Raw genomic sequence first — 20,151 nt, forward strand, 5'->3', positions numbered from 1 at the left:
AATAGACCATCTCGAGCTCAATAAGGGATTAGTCTCATCACAAGCCACCTTGTGTGAGGCCTTCAAGGCATATTACAGAAGGGAAGTCTGTATCTACAAACAAGCGGGAACACTGAGGGACATCCTGCGCACACTGTCCTGGTTGGAGAGAGACCTGTTGGCTTTAGATCGTATGCAGCCCATGTGCAGTGCCCCGGACTACTTGACCAGACAGACGGACCTACTGGCTGACTATCAGCAGTTCCTGAGCGAGCCTTTCACTATCGAGGCAATCATAAAAGATATAGGTGCTATGGATGATACCAAGGCACCCCGCCATGATGGATTCTCTGGTGCCTTCTATAAGGCGTACAAACACCTACTCATGGCATATCTCCTGGACGTGTACGCAGAGGCTCTGACAGTGGGTGCACTCCCTCCTATATGCAGAGAAGCGGTCATAACTCTACTTCTGAAGCCCAGGAAGGACCCATTACAATGTGGCTCCTATAGGCCAAGATGATAGCGACCCGGCTGGCTCTACTCATAGGGTAGATAATATCACCAAAGCAAGCAGGCTTCAGACCACACAGATCTACTGCGTACTCCATAGGATAGCCCCTACATTCCCGGCTGTGGCGGCATTATTGGGTGCCAAAAAGCCCTTTGACTCCTTGGAGTGGCCCTTTCTGCATGCCACACTGCAGGAACTGAAACTTCTTGTGAGATTTACGTCTCTCATATGCTTGCTATATACACTACCAACAGCACACATCAGGCTTAATGGCACATTGATGGAGTCATTCCCCATTGTCCGTGGAACTAGGCAGGGCTGCCCTTTGTTGCTACTCCTTTTTATAATAGCAATGGATCCCCTGGTGTGGGATCTACAGAAAAAATACTTTAATTGGGGCTTCAGTTTAAGACCGGCCCCTTATCAGTAACATTGTATGCGAATGACATTGTGCTTTATGTGAGGCACCCGGCTGTTAACCTTCCACCACTCCTAAGCAAAGTGGCGCACTTTGGAACTCTCTCTGGGCTACACACAAGCTGGAAAAAATAAGAGATCTTCCCATTGACAGAAGTAAAAGATCGAACATGCGGCGAGTTCCCATTGACCTGGTGTGGGGCAGAGACTAAGTACTTGGGGATATACATGCACAGGTACAAAGAACAGGTACTGCGGCTCAACTATAGGCCAGTGGTGGACAAGTTTGGTGCCAGGATAGATAGATGGCTCTAGCTCCCATTATCTATAGCTGGGCATAAAGCCATCATTAAAATGGTGGTTCTCCCCAAGCTCCTTTATCTGTTCAACAACATTCTTGTTCCCTTAACAAATGTTTTTTTGCTCAAATTTGAATGCTCTTGACAAATCTCATTTGGGGGAACAGCCCCGCATTAGCTGGAATACTCTTGTCCTCCCATACAAGTGAGGAGGATTTGGAGTCCCAAATATCCATCTTTACTACTTGGTCACATAGCGCAGCTAAGCTTGGCATTGGTATCACCTGGATGAAGGCATCCCTTAAGCTAAGCCAAAGACGGACCTTGCGACCCCCAGGATATTAAGAGCTCTACTGCCACCTGGCCTGTCACAAGACTGAAAAGATGTTCAAATTGTATCCACTACCAGTTGGGCATGGATGAGACTACTCAAAATGACGTATGGTATGATACCATATTTGCAGGCATTCCTATTGGGGGCTAACCCATGGTTACCCATCACACAAGAACCATTGGTGCAATGCACCCTTCAACGATATGCCATACACACATTTGGTGACCTTTTCCTAATGGCCATGCCTTCTCCCACACGAAAGACACTCATTTTTGAGATGCCCCTTACCTCAATCATTTTGTCTTAAACCGGCTATAGGTTGCTCTTAGGGATAGAATACCGACATACCCAATAGAATCGGATCATTTTGCACCACTCACACTGCTCATCGCAGACATAGATGGAGACCACCTCATCTCTAGGCTGTATAGTGTATGTTTAGAGCTCATGCGGGTACGAGACACCAGGCTGATAGCAGCATGGGAGGCAGATCTGGGGCACCCACTCACATATAAAATCTAGCAAGAATGTTGTACTCAAACTAACTTGGTGTCCTGCAATCAGTGTCATCAACTAATACACTATAAATTCCTGCAAAGAACCTACACCACACCAGCACTGATGGCTCACGTTGATCCTGCCCGATTCTCCCATTGCCCTAAGTGTCACACACTTGCCGCGGATTTTGCACACATGACCTGGTCCTGTGGTAAGATAGCTTCATATCAGAACTTACATAAATAACACAACTTCAACTAGAGCCATCCCCACTGCTGGCATTACTGGGACATGTCACTAATATACTTAAAGCATCACGTAGGTTTGTAGCAATAGCATTGCTTCTTGCAAAAAGGAAGCTTGCCCTACACTGGGGAAGCAAGTGCACACCAACTGTAGAAAAATGGATTAAAAGTTTGATGTACTGTGATACCAATAGTGAACTCTTCGTTGCATTACAGCCTCTCACATCCAGGCCTAGAGATTTTTGTCAACCTCTGAGGGAGTACCTGAGGGAGCGGGACTCTACAGGAGAAACCCAATGAACACAAATGCCATTATCTCTGTACTGGACAGGTTACAGTACGCTGGTAACAAAGACTAATGACACTGGGCTAATAGGTTCAACGATGAACCATACCCAAACTGCGCTGTAACGAATGTCCCTGCACCAAAGCCCAGCATGTATGTTACTGTATAAATGTGAATGATTCATACAACGTATAAGGTGCCTCTCACAAATGCAATTGAGTATTTATCCATGTAAAACGACATGATATGTATCTATGACACAGAGAGAACTTAGCAAACACAAGGAGATGATGGACTGAGCGCTATAACTTTTCTGACACTCACCCCCAGTCACAGATCTGGATTTAATCCATCATCGTTCTTTAGCTCACTTCGCCGGTCCAGTTCAGAACCTAGTCATATACAAATCTGTCTTGACCCTGTTCCTCATGGGAACAGTCCAGCCCATACTCCCAAGCCAGATCTTCCCTGGACCGGAAACAAGCATCCTGGGACCAGTTTTGGGGTTTCACCCATCATCAGCCAGGCTAGGTTGAATCCAGTGGCAAAATGAGCATAGGACCCACAATTGGGCATACCCTTCCAACTTAGGGCGAACAAAGCAAACACAAGGAGATGATGGATGGAGCCCTGAAACTTTTCAGCGACTCACCCCCAGTCACAGATCTGGGTTAAATCCATCATCATTCTTTAGCTCACTTCACCACCCCAGTTCAGACCCAGCCATATGCAAATCAATCTCAATTCTGTTCCTCATGGGAACAGCCCAACCCAAACTGCCAAGCCAGGTCTTCCCTGGACCGGAAACAAGCATCCTGGGACCAGTTTCGGAGTTTCACCCATCATCAGCCAGGTTAGCTTGAATCCAGTGGCAAAGTGAGCATGGGACCCACGTCTGGACATACCCTGCCAACTTGGGGTGAACAAAGCAAACACAAGGAGATGATGGACACGGCTCTGAAACTTGTCTGACACTCACCCCCAGTCACAGATCTGTGTTTAATCATCATCATTCTTTAGCTCACTTCATCACCTCGTGAGAACTTAAGCAAAAAATTAAAGTTAAAAAAAACAGCCTTGTGGAATAGGTTGCTGTGTTAACCAAGGCATCTCAATGTGCTGGAAGAAACAGCAGCCTGACTCACCATGCAAGGCATAATGTAAAAGGTGTAACTTTGGAAATTCTAAAAGATGCAATATCTACTTTGGACTGTTCAAAATTGATGTTAAAGGATAGGTTTTCTATTTTGTGTTTTATCACAAAAACTCCAAAAACAATGGGTTTGCTGTTAAAAGCTTTTTGTGTATAATTGGGCTACTAAAGTACAAAATAAGGAAACCAGTGCCTCCATGTTAATGTTTTTTTTTCAAAGAAACGTTTTCTGGGGATCTTACCATCCTGCGCACAGAGAAAATACCCAGATGAAGAAGGAGCTGATCACTTAATAAGCTCTCTTGAATTCCATGTCTCCCTTGGATTCATATTGGTACTTTTCTCCTAAAAAAGAGGCAACTGCTGGCAAAGAAGCCACAAACTAGTGTGGGATGGTGCAACTCCATAGATGAACTGCTCCCTATATGGCGTGTGATCTAGAGCTAGCAGATGAACAGGTGCCGAGTCCTCAGAGGAACCTAATTTTACAGTGTCTTTCCACATTTTGTATTCCATCAAACTATAGACCCCACCTCAATGAATATTGCATTTTCCCCTATATTTGTTAGGAGAGAGCACAGTAAATCTGACCACCTCTCCAATGTTTGTTAGACTGGAGTTAGAACAGTATGTATGCCCCCCAATCTATATATTTTCCCCAATATGAATTGGACTGGAGTTAGAGTAGAAAAATTGGTCTCTCCTCCCATTCCCAATTGTACGCGCTTTCCCCAATTTTTGCATGACTCGAGTTAGAATTGTAAATTTGACCTGTACTGCAGCCCCAGGTGTACACATTCCCTACTATTTTTAAAACTAGAGTTAGAAAAGTAGATCCCACACCACTGAATGTGTGCACTTTCCCCAGTGTTTATTAGACTGGAGCTAGTACAGTACATTTTACAACTTACTCAATGTTTGTTAGTTTGGATTACGATAGTAAATTGACATCCTAGTTTCTCAGATATTGTGCATTTTCACGAAAGTTTGTAGGATTGTAATTAGAATACTGTACTTAAATTGCTTTAATTTATTTAATTTTTAGTGATTTTTCATTGCATATAGCTTATTACATGTGAGTTCATCCTGGAAATCTTTCAAAGATATTTTAGCATAAATAATTTAAAAGTTAGGTTGTTTAATATATTTTATTTACTTTAATTGTTTTTCTATTATTTTCATCATGGGGGAGGGAAAAGTAGGTAAGCCTCTGGTGCCGCAACTTTGCCAGTGCTCTAAGGGCAGTTCTTGTGATGGGGAGGAATATAATCCCCATGCCTATTTTTGTGGTAGCCAAGGAACTTTCCATATGTGTGTACCAGCCACTGACTGGTATAGGAACCACCAATACTTTTCGGAGGAGGCTCTAACCTACCCACCAAAGCCCAGAGTTGGGTATCCTGTAAGTATTGGGTTATGTGAGAGATCCCTAGGCCCCCTCCCCATTTGGTCTATAGGTGAGCCTCCTTTGCATGCATGGCTTACTTCTGTCCCAAATGAATTTTCTGATTGCCAGCTGCAATGTTTTCAGGGAGTTGTGGGGGGTCACCAACGCAAGGGTCTGGAACATGTACAGGATCTTGGGCAGTATAGTTATTTTTATTGCGGCCACCCCGCCCAGCTAGAAGAAGTGGAGATGACGCCACTTCATAAGTTCGAATCGCACTTCAGTAAAAAGATTTTGGTAGTTGATATCAGCAGTCTGAGCCCTAGAGGGCACGCGGTGGACCCCCAAGTTGGGGATTTGAGTGTCAGCCCACTCTATGGGGTATTGGGCACAAAACTGTGTTTTGTGGTGTTGAGGTACTGGCAGATGGAGTATAAGTGATTTTTGTAGGCTGACCTTGAACCGAGAGTGTTCAAAATGTACGCCGCTCTGCCACCAGGGCAGGTAGGGAAGACAGAGGATTGACAAGCATCAGAATCATGTCATCTGTATATAAGCTGATGGTATGAGTTGCACCCCTTAACTGGATCCAAACAATATTAGGGTCAACCTGATTCTCTGTGCGAATGGGTCCATGTAGAGTGCCAACAATAGTGCTGATAGTGAACATCCCTAACATGTTCCTCTTCGTATAGGGAGTAAATCGGAGGAGACCCCATTCACCATCACCCTGGCCCATGAAGAGATGTAGAAACTCCAGATCCAGTGGCAGAATCTGTCTCTAAATCCCAAGCACTAGGATAGCAATTAGATAGGGCCAGTGAACTCTGTTCAGTGCGTTTTCTGCATCTCCTGTTAGCAGGAGAGCCTCCCTTTTGAATCAATGGACCTACTTGATGATATGTAGCATGCGTTTGGTATTGTCCTTGCAGTGTTAGGTAGTGATGAAGCCTGCATAGTCAGGCTCAATCAGGCCGGGCATGTATGAGTTAAGTCTGGTTGCTAGGATGTTCATAAAGAGTTTTGCATCAATATTGAGGAGGAAGATTGGCCTATATGAAATACAGAGCATTTTTGTCTTTTCCGGTCTTGGAGAATACCCTGATGGAGGCTTCGAGCATAAGCTAGATGAGTGTCCCTGTGTCAGTAAAGGTATTAAATACTATGGTGAATACTGGGGCCAGGACGTGGTAGAATGTTATGTAAAATAGAGGTGAGAATCCACCTGGGTCTGGATTTTAGCGGTTTCAGACAAGCTATTGTTGAGATCACCTCTTAGAGTCTTATCGGCCCCTCTATTTTCTGTGCTTATGCAATGGAAAACCTTTTTATTTGGGCCTTATCTAAGTATGTGAGGATAGTGTCATCATTGAGGGATAGTCTCATCAGAGCATAGTGATTGGTAAAACTCCTGAAATACACCCGATATTTGTCTGTCCTCCATGATTTCCTCCCTACTCCCATTCCTGTTCTTACCTATGCTTTCGTATTGCCTCTCAGAACAGACACTGTGCTAGCAACCTGACACATTTATTGCCACCAGTGTAAAATTTGTGCTTAAGGTGCATATGAGTGTATTCCACCCTGACGAGGTCCAAGCATTTGAGCTGTGTGCATGCCTTGTCTTGCTGGCTCCATATCCCGGAGGCACCTGTGTGCTCATGGATTGTCTTGAGTTACTTTCCTGTTTGTGTTCATTTTTCTCTCCTCAGTCTGCAATTTTGAGCCAATAGGGCGATTGGATCCCCTCTGAATACTGCATTCAGTGCATTTCAAAGCGTGTCCTTGGCCAGCTCTCCAGTGTTGTTGTTCTGTAGGTATGCAGTGTAGGCAGTGTTTAAGGTCTTGATATTGTTTGTGTTTTGGATGAGACTGTCTCGTAGCGTTCAGGCATAGGGGGCCGAGCGTGCACCATCCGTCCGCTTTGCTAGTGTAATGGTGGCTTGGTCGGATAATGACATGGGAACTATGCCCACCTCTAGGACTAGGGTCTGAATAGCAGGGGTGCCCAGAAAGTACTCTATGCATTCATAAGTCTTGTGTGCCTCGGAATAAAATGTGTGGTCCTGGTCTCTGGGGTAGGAGCGCCTCCAAAGATCTTTCAGCCACCTCAGACCTTTTGCTCAGGGCACTCTGGTAAGACCGAACTGCTGGCCCAATCAATCTAATTCATTATTCAACATTAGATTGAATTCGCCGCCCACCAGAACAGTTGCATCCAGGGACTGAAGAGTATGTATCTAATAGTGCCTTCTCAATAAATCGTTTCTGTTTTTCGTTGGGAGTACATATAGCAGATATTGTGAATGAAAGGGAATATGATATGCCAATAGGCAATAAATAATTTCAGCACGTTTCCCTAGCACTTCTAATCTTAAGCCCTGGGAGAGAAGAATGGCCACCCCTCTTTTTTTACCATCCCTGAGGACCAGAATTGTTGGGGGAACCATCAAGATTTCATTCATATTTAATCTCTCAATACCAAGTGTGTCTCCTAGAGCAGGCATATGTTGCTTCCACAGCGCTCCTGGAGACACAATATTGCAGCCTCTGACATTGGGGCTAAGAACTTTGATTTCCATCACGAGTGAATGAAACGGATGGTAATGTGTTGGACCTTGGGATTTGCATTGTGCGGGGGGGAGCCAGAGACCTCCATGTACAAGTATGCGTTGCAGGTCCTTGTTGACTAGCAGCATGCAGTCTGGGTAGCCTAGTGTCAAATACAAACATTTTCCAACAAAAAGCAAAACTAGTATCACCACAGTGAAGTCCATAGTAAATGGAGAACAGAATATCAAGTCTAGAACATAGAGAATGCCTACCAGTGGATGAAGAAGTCAATTCTACGAACCCCCTGCCCATCTTGCAAGTCAGGGTGGAGAGAGGCCTTCCACAACTTAACATGTTGTCTGGGGGTGCATCAGGAGGAGTCTCAGAGCTGCTCGAAGCTGCTTCCTGTTTTTTGTGAGAGTTTATCCAGGACCTCCCTGTGCTCATGTGCAATCATGCTTGAATGTGGGCGCAAGCCCCTAGTTGTTTTCAAGGGCCAGTGCGAATACGAGGCCCACAAAGATGCCCACCCAAGGCCCACATAGGCTAACGTTGACCAGACTCCGGCCTCAGGCTCAGGAATCCACAAGCCTCAGAGTCTCTTGAGGCTGGTGCAGCTAGCCCTCCCAGCGGCAGATGACCCTAAACGGGAATTCCTAGCCATAAGAGGTCTCTCTAGAGCGAAGGCATTATGTGATTGACTTGCAGGATTAGGGCTCTTGTGTAGCCCGCAATGTCCATGCTCTCAGTTCAGGTTGGCACCCCCCACAGTCTAATACTATTCTGTTGTGACCTGTTTTCAAGGTCTTTTGCATGGGCTTAGAGGTCTCCTTGGCATTCCTGCAGTCTCGCTGTCTTCCTGGGTGGACACTCTGTTTCCTAGTGAGCGCAGGTCACGTCTCATGTCCTGTAGTTTTTGTGACAGGCACTTTTTTATCATTTGTAGGTTAGTCTTGATGGAGTCAAAGAGGGATTCCAGCAAGGTCCATGTAATCGGGGCGACATCTTGTCCATTGTCTTCTTTGGCTGGGGTAAAGGAAGGCCTCTTTGGAAGAGGCACTGGTGAAGAGCTTTAGTATGTCATGCAGGTTGTTGTCTTTCTTGCCTTTGAAATCAGCCATTTGGGCAGCATGGGGCCCCCCAACCACCCGGCCAGCCGGCCATTTACCAAGAAAATCCAAGCCAGTCAGGACTATAGAGTACAAGTGGTAGGTAGCAGCGCCTAACAAGTTTTGCATACGTCGTTGAAAACCAAAATCATATATCCCAATGCATTTCGGGTCTGAGCATGACCCCTCATCAGGGGTCACTTCAATGAGTTCTGAAACAATAATGAAACAGAAGACTTTTCAAGAACAGTCCACTGGTTATTACTATCTAACCAGCATTAATAATGTCATCATTAGCTTCTGACAATCGTGCAGCCTATAAAAAAAGGTAAAGCACCGAATAACTTGTTACAAACTGTCAAACAAAAGGTTCAGTGGAAAATGTGAAAGCATGCTCACCATGATTGCATTGATGTACTATTAAAAACCGTACTACGAAACAAGCAGACCAAGGAAAACAGTGCTCGAGATCTGTGAAAGTGTCTTAACGAAGGCCAGATAAGAGTGACAACGGATACAATACATCATGTTCAGAACGTGTACTGGTGCTCATGTGGGATCTTTTCACCGTTCCGGTAAACTCAGCACTTTTTAGTTTCTGGCACGAATGATTTTTCGCTCTCAATTTTATGTTATAGCCTAATTTTTTACCAGTCTAATGAGATATTTTTATCTTTGCCACGAGCGATTGTTTGAATGTGCACGTAATGCCATCACGGTTCAAGCAGTGGGATCACCTTATCACCCCGGCGTATTTAGACTCTTGGTTTAACAGACCCAGTTTCTTTGTACACGAGCACCAGCATGAGTTCTGAACATCACGTATCGTATCCGTTGTTCACTCTTATCTGGCCTTCGTTAAGACACTTTCACGGATCTAGAGCACTGTTTTGCTTGGTTCTGCACGTTTCGTAGTACGGTTTTTAATAGCACATCAATCCAATCATGGCAAGCATGCTTTCTCATTTTCCACTGAACCTTTTGTTTGACAGTTTGTAACTGGTTCTCGGTGCTTTACCTTTTTTAATAGGCTGCACGATTGTCACAAGCTAATGATGACATTATTAATGCTGGTTAGATAGTAATAACCATTAGACTGTTTTTGAAAAATCTTCTGAACACCTGTCTGACCTGGTTGCCCACTGCTCACTCCGAGACACCAGTAACCTAATTGTGGGAGATCTCAACCTACACTGGAATGATAAAAACAACTCACTAATCTATTATCTGAATGAGCTATTACACAGCAAAAACCTTACCCAACACTGCTCAGATGAGACCCATCACAAAGGAGCAATCCTAGATGGCATCATCGTCTAACGCGACACAGTCACAATAGACCGCATCCTGCCTGTTGACTGCACCGACCATCACATAATACTATTCCACATCACTCAACTGATCGCACACCAACCTTCCATCTCAGATTCCCCCAAATGGATGAGAAATCTAACACAGATCAATATGGTCGACCTAGAAGAAAAGATAAGCTCGCTCCTGCCTATCTCTCCAGATGGCCTCTCCACAATGGAACTCACCTCCCACTACAACACAACTATGATGTCCATCCTAGACCAACTAGCCCCCCTGAAATTAAAAAAAAACCAGGAACATTCCATCCAGATCCTGGTTCAACACGGACATCAACGCTGAAAGGAGACAACTTAGAGCCACAGAGCAACTATGGAGGAACAACCCTTCTACAAGCCTTCACGAACAACTCAAAGCAGCCCGAAGGAAATACAAAATACACATCAACAACGAAAAATCCACCTTTTTCTGCACCGCTCTGGACAACGAGAAAAAAACAGACCCAAAGAACTCTTTAACATCATCAGGCAACAAGCCCTCTGCAACCCTAGTCCAGGCCTCCAAAGACCTGTGTGACAACTTCGACAACTTCTTCGACGACAAAATCACCAAAATTGAGCTCTCACTAGACATCAACCTCAATCCCTCCTGCAAAAGCCCAACCTCAGAGATCGAAACCAGCACACGCAAGCCCCCCACGAAAGCCTGGAAATCCTTCAACTCCATACCTGAATCTGAGATTCTTAAACTGATCTCCTCCTCCAAACCCGCATCTCACATCCTTGATCCTATACCCACTCAATTGACCAAAAAGCTGAAACTCTCCCTTGCCCCATTCTGGTGCGAGATCATAAACAGCTCCTTGAAAACTGGCATCATACCAGACTGCCTCAAAGTCGGCCAAGTCACGCCACTACTGAAAAAACCAGGCATTGACACCAACGATCTGAACAACTTCAGACCCGTTTCCAATGTCCCCCTACTATCCAAAATCCTCGAAAAATGCGTTCTCCTACAACTGACTCAGCACATGGACAACATCAACCTGCTAAATCCCCACCAATCGGGCTTTAGAAAAGGCTGTAGCACCAAAACCGCGATCCTTAACATCGTGGACGACATCCACAAGCCTCTAGATACTGACCAATGCTGCCTACTCATCCCACTGGACCTTTCGGCAGCCTTTGACACGGTCTATCACAAGCTACTCATCAAGGCTTTCCAGGATAGAGTAGGTACTGATGAGGTGGTCCTACACTGGTTCTCCTCCTTCCTACACAACCGCTCCCAAAGGATAAAAATTAAAACCTTTACATCGGACCTACACCCCGTAAGCAGAGGTGTCCCCCAAGGCTTAGTGCTTTCCCCTCAACTGTTCAACATATACATGGAACCCCTCACCACCCTACTAAAAAAAAACAACATCCCCTTCCACCTATATGCAGATGACACCCTGTCCTACCTGGAAACCTCCTCCATTGATGACATTCAGAGATTTGACAACACTCTCACAGAAGTCCAACACTGGCTATCAACAAACCACCTCAAACTCAACCAAGACAACACTGAAATCCTCCTCATCTCCAACAAAGAAGAAAACCCTCAAATCGTAGAATGGCAAAAATAAATTGATGCTCTCAATGGTAATCCCACCCTGGCTAACTCTGTAAAATCACTTGGAATCACCCTAGACCCAAAATTGACCATGGCCAAACACATTAAGATCTCTGCAAAGAGTGCCTTTCTCAATCCAAAGCTACTCAACAAAATAAAACCCTTTATTCCACAAGGACCTCAAGCAAGCCACCCAATCACTGGTGCTATCTAGACTCGACTATGGGAATGCTGTCCTCACCGGTACAGCAAAATCCCACCTAGCCCCCCTCAAAACAACTCTCAATGCTGCTGCCAGAATGATAACCGGAGTTAAGAAATTTGATCACATATCACCCGCACTCAGAGAACTAAAATGGCTCTCAGCTTTAGAACTGTCTGCCTCATGCACAAAGACCTGCACACAAGGAAACCAGACTACCTGGCCTCCAAACTCAAGAAAACCGGGCAGACAAGAAACCTCAGGAGCTCCAACAACCTACTACTCATCTCCATGAAAACACGTAAAAAAAAAAACGCTACACAATCATTTGCTGGAAACGCACCCAAAATCTGGAACTCCATCCCAGCTGATATCAGGACTATCCCTTCCTTTGTAAAATTCAAAAGACTCCTAAAAGACCTCTTCTTCAACCGTGCCTTCCTGAACCGAGAAACGCCACCGAACATCGAAACGCACAAGCCTACACTCTGTAACCTCCTGACAATGTTTCACCAAGACCTTCCTCTTCCCCTCTCTCCGATCCCTTCCTCATTCCCCCTCCCCAAATGAAGTTCAGCCCAAGACATTGTGCACTCATTGAGGTTATCTCAGGATTTCCTTACCTCAATGTTGCTCAGCACGCCGGGCTTTATGAACCAATATGTATACCTATGCCTTTTTTTGTGATTCCTGCTCGAATCTGCTGTAAAACACTCCGATACCCTCGGGTCTGGCCAGCGCTATATAAAACGTCTTAATAAATAAATAAATAAATAATTCTGTTTAATTCATTCTTCAGAACTCATTGAAGTGACCCCTATTAAAGGGTCATGCTCAGACCAGAAATGCATTGGGATATATGATTTTGGTTTTCAACTGAGTATGATTTGGCTACCAAGGAACCACTGATGTAATGCCACAAATTCATTGAATAAATTAAAAAAAAGAAGTTTGAACAACGGTTTAAAGTGTATGAACTGAATGAAATTGCACTAAAGCTGTTAATAAATTTTTGGGTTATTGGATACGTGATCCAGCCAGCTTGGAGGGACTCTCCCTTCCAGCACACTTGTCGCTCTGTTAAGTTGGCGCCTTTGGACACGGCGTACTGGCAAGGATGCACAGTGATTAAAACTTGATTCTATTTGCTTATTCAGCCATAACCACGAGTGCACACTGGCAAAATTGTCTTAATCTACTTAGCCAGAAGTGACCTGGTGGGGCAAGATGTGAAAAGTCTACAGAGTGTAGGTGTTAGGCCATAGAAGAGCCCAAAGTAATGTGGAGATATGAGATAAACTGCATTCAACTGAGGTGTCAGGGAAGGACTTGGTCTTTAAGATAATCCCTGCAGCATTCCTAAAAAAGAGAGTACACCTCGGGCCCAATTTAGAGTTTAGAAAATGAGGTTTTACTCCATCAGGGCAACAGAGTAAAGTACTCTTTTGCCCTATTGAAGTACATGTCTTCTAAATTTTTAAATAGCCACCTGTCCAGCTGTCATCTTTAAGATTGGCAGGGACCGGTGTCACAGAGGTTCCTGTCAATGCAGTGTAAGCTTGATGGACTGCTGTGTCAATATGACAGAGCTGTACGGAAAACTTACAATTTTTTTTATTTTCCAAAACAGAAACCCGAAGTGAAATTTTATTTCATAAAATAAAAAAAACAATGCCCTCTTGCCATGGGAGTTTTCTCCGATGGCAATGGGGCATTTTGTCGTTTTCACAACCCCTTACTGCCACATTTTACCTGGCGGTGATGGGCAGTGAAAAATGACCATGTGTTTGTCCACCCTAAACTGGGTGGGTGGACATATGGTGAAACTTCTGATGATTCTTACTCTATCTGGCCATCAGAGGTTTATGTCAGCGGCAGAGATGGAGTCGTCTCTGTCGTCGACATAATGAAGGTCTCCCCAACCCTAAATGAGGAAGGTGGGCCTTCAGTTTAGCAAAGAGGGTACTCCGTTGCTTGTGCGATGCAGTTCCCTCACCGCCAAGATCAACACTGGGCCCATAACCAGTGAATTACCCATTGACCTTAAGCAATTCAATCTTCAGTAGTTTTCAGCAGAGTCTTCAGGGAAAAGAGTTACAGATTTACATCCATGTGCAAAATGTCCAGTTTTCCACTGGCCCCAAGAAGCTACTTGATATGTAGGTTTTTCCAATTGCTGTCCCTACTTGAATGATTGTCATTGGATTTGCAGAACCTGATGATGCAAATTCGAGGAGGATATAAGGAGGCAGGCAACAGGAAAGTCGCTGTAGGCCTTTCCTAGGTATCACTTACCTGCACAAACACACACCCGCTTCCTTCGGCTGACACTGTGTAATCCCCTGGAACTAATGGTAGACTCTCCCTTTGGAACACTAAACGGTTTTCCTCTTCAACAGTGAATTTTCGAAAGAACCTGTCTGGTCCTGTGACTTGCACTGTCGCCGATGGCTTGTCGCTGTACATCAGGGCAGCATACTTGGCTAGTGCTTGTAGTGCCACAACTGTGTCCTGCAGTCAAGAAATGAAAACATACTTAAAACTGTGGAATGACTGAAGAACAGCGTGTTTAATGAATAAATGCTACCCATGTAATTTGTTGATCAATTTAAAAAACTCACAAACAATGTCTGACTTTCTGATTGGGAAAGTGTTTGGTAGTGGTTATGCTACTTTGTGTGGCCCTAAAAAGAATCCCATAATGAAGCAGCATTTAGGGCTACTACAGTATGAAAGCTGGGAATAGGGCCCTGCTCCTGAACAGACTGCATTAGCAGACTAAATTGCACCCTCACAGGACAGTGTTATGAAAAGGAGTCTGAACATGCATTGCAACTTGTAAATTTATAAGTTGTACACAGCAAAATATTGCATAGTGGATAAGTCAAGTACACACAGAAACAACTGATAGAAACATTCTACTCCAATTTAACAGCTCACTTCCAAGAACCCCTAAGAAGAACTTTGCTTTTGGCCATTTGAACGAATTTGCTCAGATATACATAATTTTATCAGAGGCAGAAGATTTTGCATGTAAGCAACAATATAATTCAAAGACTATTCAGGGCAAAAACGTACCAACAACAATAAAAGACAAGCTTTATTAGCAATGTCGCAAAAAAGACAAACAAAAGAGGAAAGCATGAATCACAACTTACTCCAGTATTCCCAACAAAGATTTTTCCAGAAATCCTATGCGTATGCTCGTCTTTAGTCTGTGAACAAAAGCTGTAACTCCAACATATTATCAGCCATGAGACCACTTTCACATAAGTGTAAGTGAACATCACACGCAGACAACATCTAACGCATGTTTGAACCAATGGCACAAGAAGAAATGTCCGTAACAAGATTGGATTTATATGATTGGAAGAAGCGATGAAAAAATTCCAGGACTGTCATCGGAGGACCAGTATCAAGGGGCCTTGCCTAACAAAAAATGAATGTGTGTCCTCATGTAACGTAACTGGTGCTATGTAAAGCGCTCTGATACCTGATTGGATTCGGGTCAAGTTCGCGCTATATAAAACTCTGCAAAAAAAAAAACAATAAAAAACCAGCATGCAGAGACTTTCAGAATGAAGACAACATTATGTTTCTGGAAGAGGCAGTAGGAAAAGCTGAAGCAGGAAACAAATATGGGAAAAGAGATTAAGAACAAGAACAATGGACTCAGGATTCCATATGCAACAAGGAGTCTCTGGAGAGCTCAACTGGTTAATCAATATTATTGATTATTTATCACAAGCCATATTAGGCCACCTAGAAAGGACCCATGCAAGACTTTTTCTGTTATATTATGTTATAAGTTTTTGTAGAGTGCGCAGCCGCCCCAGCAACAGGGCATCCCAGCGCTACAATGTCACTGTCATTGGCAAACCAGGAGACCCACGAAGGACAGTTATGCAAGAAAGAGATGGGTTTTGATGGCTTTGCCGAAGAGTGAATGATTTTGGATGCTCCTAATATTTACCGGGAGGGAGTTCCAACGTTTTGGAGCGAGAACGCAAAAAGAGCACCCTCCAGCCCGTGTTCTCTTAACCCAGGGGACAACCGCCAGATGCTGATCCATGGAGCACAGCTGGCAGGTGGGTATGTAGGGCACAAGAAGACTGGCCAGAATATAGGGAGATTGAAGGATCATAATTCTATGAGCAATACAAAGAGTTTTAAATTGGATACGTTTCTCCACCGGCAGCCAGTGCAATCTACGAATGGAGCAAGTAGTGGAACATGTTTTTGGCAGGCGGAGGAGTGTCCCGACCGACGCGTTTTGTGCACTTTGTAGGCGAAGTATCTCTGCTCTGTTGGCACCAAGGTATAGGGAGCTAGCATAGTCCAGTCTGGAGAGTATTGTGGCTGTACCATTAGCCTTCAGTTTTACTTCACTGCAAACCAGCTTTGCCTGAAAAAGGAACCAGGCAATACAGGCTTAAGGAATGTACATCTACCTAAACAAATGTTTCCCGGGTCATCACATTCAAAACGTTGTCCTACAGGCCACTGAAAGGATTGAATTAAATCAAAAATGGGCTTTCATAAACATGATCAAAGGAGAAAAAGATACCTTGATGAGGCTGGTAGTGACATCATCATGAAATCTGTTGACGAGGGAGGAGCTGCTGTTTTAATGGTCTCTGTGGCTTACAGAGTTGAATGTTTAAGATTACTCTTGGGTGAGAAGAGTACAGGATTTTGGATAAGGATCCTAAGGCAGAACTAAGGCACACTATACAAGAAGGTTGGTCAATGAAGGTGAGATTCCAGGATGGATATCAATACAAGATGCAGACTTCCAGATAGAGGATAAATAGGGGATCTTTCACAATGTCCTCTTACTGAAGATTCACAAGGGATTATCCTTTCTCCCAGTAAGTCTCATTGCGCCAGGCATTGGCTTAATATTAGAACCTCTATTTACATTTTGCAGCTTCTTCTTTAGACCATAAATATTACCAATGTCCACCTTTTAACAAGAAACCAAAGAGGTACCCAGTCTCGTCAGGGAAAGGCCATACATTCAAAAGAAACTCTTTCTGCTTTCATTAAATGTACAAGTACTATTCATAAGTATCTCTCTGAGAGTCATCTTATAAAAATGTTATAACTCCATAGAGGAACAAGGGATCTATGACATCTAATACAATTTTGTTAGAATGTGCCGAAATAGCTTTGATAAATATTTGTGTTAAATGAAGGGGGAAAAGACTATTTACAAATGAGCTGGGATTTTGCTCCAAGCCTGGCAAACCTTTTTGTCCATGCATTTGTACAAGTGGTAGTGCAAAAGAAAACAAGCTTAAATCTCACAAGTACATCACTGTGGAAAATAATTCAGATGGCATTCTTGTCCTATGGCAAGGGGAGGAAGATAATGTACAACAGTTTCTTGACTGGCTCAACAAGGAAAATACTAACCTTAGCTTTACCGCAATCATGAGTCACTCCGAGATCGAGTTCATGGACTTACATTTTACATCTATTAAAGGGACACTGATGAGTGAAGTACACACTGAAACGACCAATAGAAACTTGTTAATCCAGTTCAACAGCTTCTGTTCAAGTACCATTAGGAAGAACTTCCCTTTTGGGCAATTTCTCGAAATTTGAAATAAATGTTCAGATATAGATACATTTAACCAGTAGACAGAGGATTTTTCATGTACTCTATCAAGAAAACAAAATCCACCAAAGATTATCCACTAAACCTCCTTGGTTACTATCATTATAAGAGTAGGACTCCCGCAATTCTTGCACTTTTTTTGTGTAATCTTTAGGACCCTCATCATTGTAATTGTCACCTAATGTTTGACAAAGAGGCTTACGGGTGATATGGATAGGTAAAATTATTAAGCAGAATGGTCATCAACAGTGAACTTGTGTGCAATAATATAGTCAGAGTTGTTGGTGTCACCGATAAAGGGTTAGTTGACAGCGAGCATGTTGTTGACAAAATAGTCATCAAGGGATGTGCTGATGATGAAGTTGGAGCAGAAGGGACAGTCAGTGATGGGATCTTGAACAATTAAAAAAAGCACAAATAGTCATTATGGGGGAAGTGTAGCCCTTGACTTCCGCGGTAATAGTTTTTTAAGGAACACTTCTTACAGGTGAAGTTTATTTATGAATTTCACATATTTTTTTCTTTTGAACAAATCACTATTTCAAAGAACAAGTAATATCAAAAAATCGACTTAAAATTAAGGTGCTCCTATTGGGTGATGGAATCTTGGTCATCTTCGCTACAGGTAGTAATGAAGAGTTCTTTGAGTGTGTCATTGAAGGAAATTACTCATATTTGGTGGATGACAAAGCTGCTCCTGGGAATACTATCTATAAAGAAGTTTATTTATATTTTTTTGCGAGGGGGTTATCAACCTCAAGGAACATAGGCTTGTCTGGGGGCTTTCATCTGGCACTAGTAGACCAAAAGGGACAGGTTGTGTGTCCCTAAAATCACATGGACATCAAGGCAGGTGATTCTGCACTATACCATACAATCTATGGTCAGTGGAGAGAACTGAAATCACCAGAGAACCTATTTGTTTGGAAGCCCTCCCTTCCGTACTACAACTACTGAGGCATTCATGAGCCCCAAATAGGTGAAAACGCTTGCATCTCTGCAGAATAATTTAGCAGACTTCTGTTCTAACCAAATGTGTAGCACACCCTAGCATATAGAAATCGAAAGTAATCTGCAAAAGTGTGCACACTATCCATATTCTCCTGCACCAGGCTACCATCAGTAGTGGCCAGTTCCCCTAGCTACCAAATATCCAAATTTGACATCCATGCACAGTTTGCCAGCTTTCTTTCCCCTTTCTAGGAGTCTTTTCCGGCTTAGAGAAATTGGTTACAGTAATAGCTGATACCCCAGGCTCCTAAGCGCTAGATGGTTGCCCACTTCAGGATCACTTGATAGTAAATATTCACCCTGCCCCAACAAGCTTGAGAAGCTTGGAATCTGCCTGACGCAGACGTGCATGAAATTGCCTGACTATAAATCAACTTCCTAAATGCATTCAATAATGTAACCTGTGACCCAACCAATACCTCATTTTGCAGAAAGTAGTGTTTGATGGTTGACAGCAATTTCTCAATGCCTGTTTTGTCTGGCGAGATATTTGCACATCACCTCCACCTGGAGAAATCAAAGATCTTTGAGGTACCTATTTCTGACCATATGGTGGGAATAATTTAGTATTCCCCTACCTAGAATAATTATATCAGAGAATCTATGCAGAAGAACTCCCTGCAAGATGAAATAATCAGAGACAATATAATGTGGGCCCCAGAATAAACTCAATATTGCCTGATGCCAGGATGATACGCTCATTACTTGTCCACCAAAGCCGAGGGAGAAGTAAACCACACCAAGCAGCAGTTCCTAGTGCACAGTGTACAATGTTATCTTTGCCCCACCTCTGACAATACCAAGTATAAAGATTCTGCCATCACAATAATCCCATCTACTCACAACATAGTGTTTTTTCATAGGAGAAGGACGGCGAGGAGCAGGAAGGAGAGCAGCCAGGCAGAGGAGGAGGCATCCACGCAGATAAGTGCCTTCTTTTTTTTAAATGTATTAATTTGGGAGGGGGGAGCATAGCGTATTTCCACAGAGCTTTTTTTCAAACTCTGTGGAAATACGTGCAGAGGCACTATGCCTGCTAACGCCCAGGCTTCATTATAATGCCCTTCAATGAGCATTCCAATTGGGAACAAATACTTTGGTGTCTCAGATAAAATTCAAACCCCTCAAAGGGTCCACATTGGTTGTGTTCTTTTTATATTTTTTTATATTCTTGGCTTGCTGTCCCAGGTGTAGCCCATCATCAAAGGCAAACCGGAGCCCTCTACGCAGTAATCTGCTGTAGTACATGCCACCTCCAATCCTCCAGGCATATACGTCCTAACGCTGCCCTTCTCCCCAACTTGTAATGCAGCGGTACTGGTATGGATCAATCTGTGGTGTGTTGACAACGCCAAAGGATAATGCTCAAAACCAATACGTGGGCGAAGGTTACCAGTAAATTTATTTCAAGATATAAAAATTAGTAACGACTGATGCATTTCGGCTCCATGCCTTCAACTGGCCCTCTATTAATGTAAAAAAAATGTTATATATTATCTACTGGCGGTCGCCAGTAGATAGTTATAGTTAGGACCACCTTTCCATAGGAAATCCGCAACATTCTATTTTGAATAACTTTGGCGCCGGTTGACGAATACTCGCGAATTTTTCAAAAT

General features: G+C 43.5%; 1 protein-coding gene across 2 annotated transcripts in view; it reads right to left on the minus strand.

The window, feature by feature from the left end:
- LOC146812807 (alpha-2-macroglobulin-like protein 1) overlaps window positions 1-20,151 on the minus strand; it is a 747,116-nt gene that overhangs the window by 77,682 nt on the left and 649,283 nt on the right. For both annotated transcript variants that reach the window (XM_085619917.1, XM_085619918.1), the window contains exon 30: window positions 14,197-14,412. In XM_085619917.1, the coding sequence (XP_085476043.1) occupies window positions 14,197-14,412 (216 nt within the window). The remainder of the gene's footprint in view (window positions 1-14,196; window positions 14,413-20,151) is intronic.

Source organism: Triturus cristatus, chromosome 7 (genome assembly GCF_964204655.1).
Source record: "Triturus cristatus chromosome 7, aTriCri1.1, whole genome shotgun sequence".
NCBI lineage: Eukaryota > Metazoa > Chordata > Amphibia > Caudata > Salamandridae > Triturus > Triturus cristatus.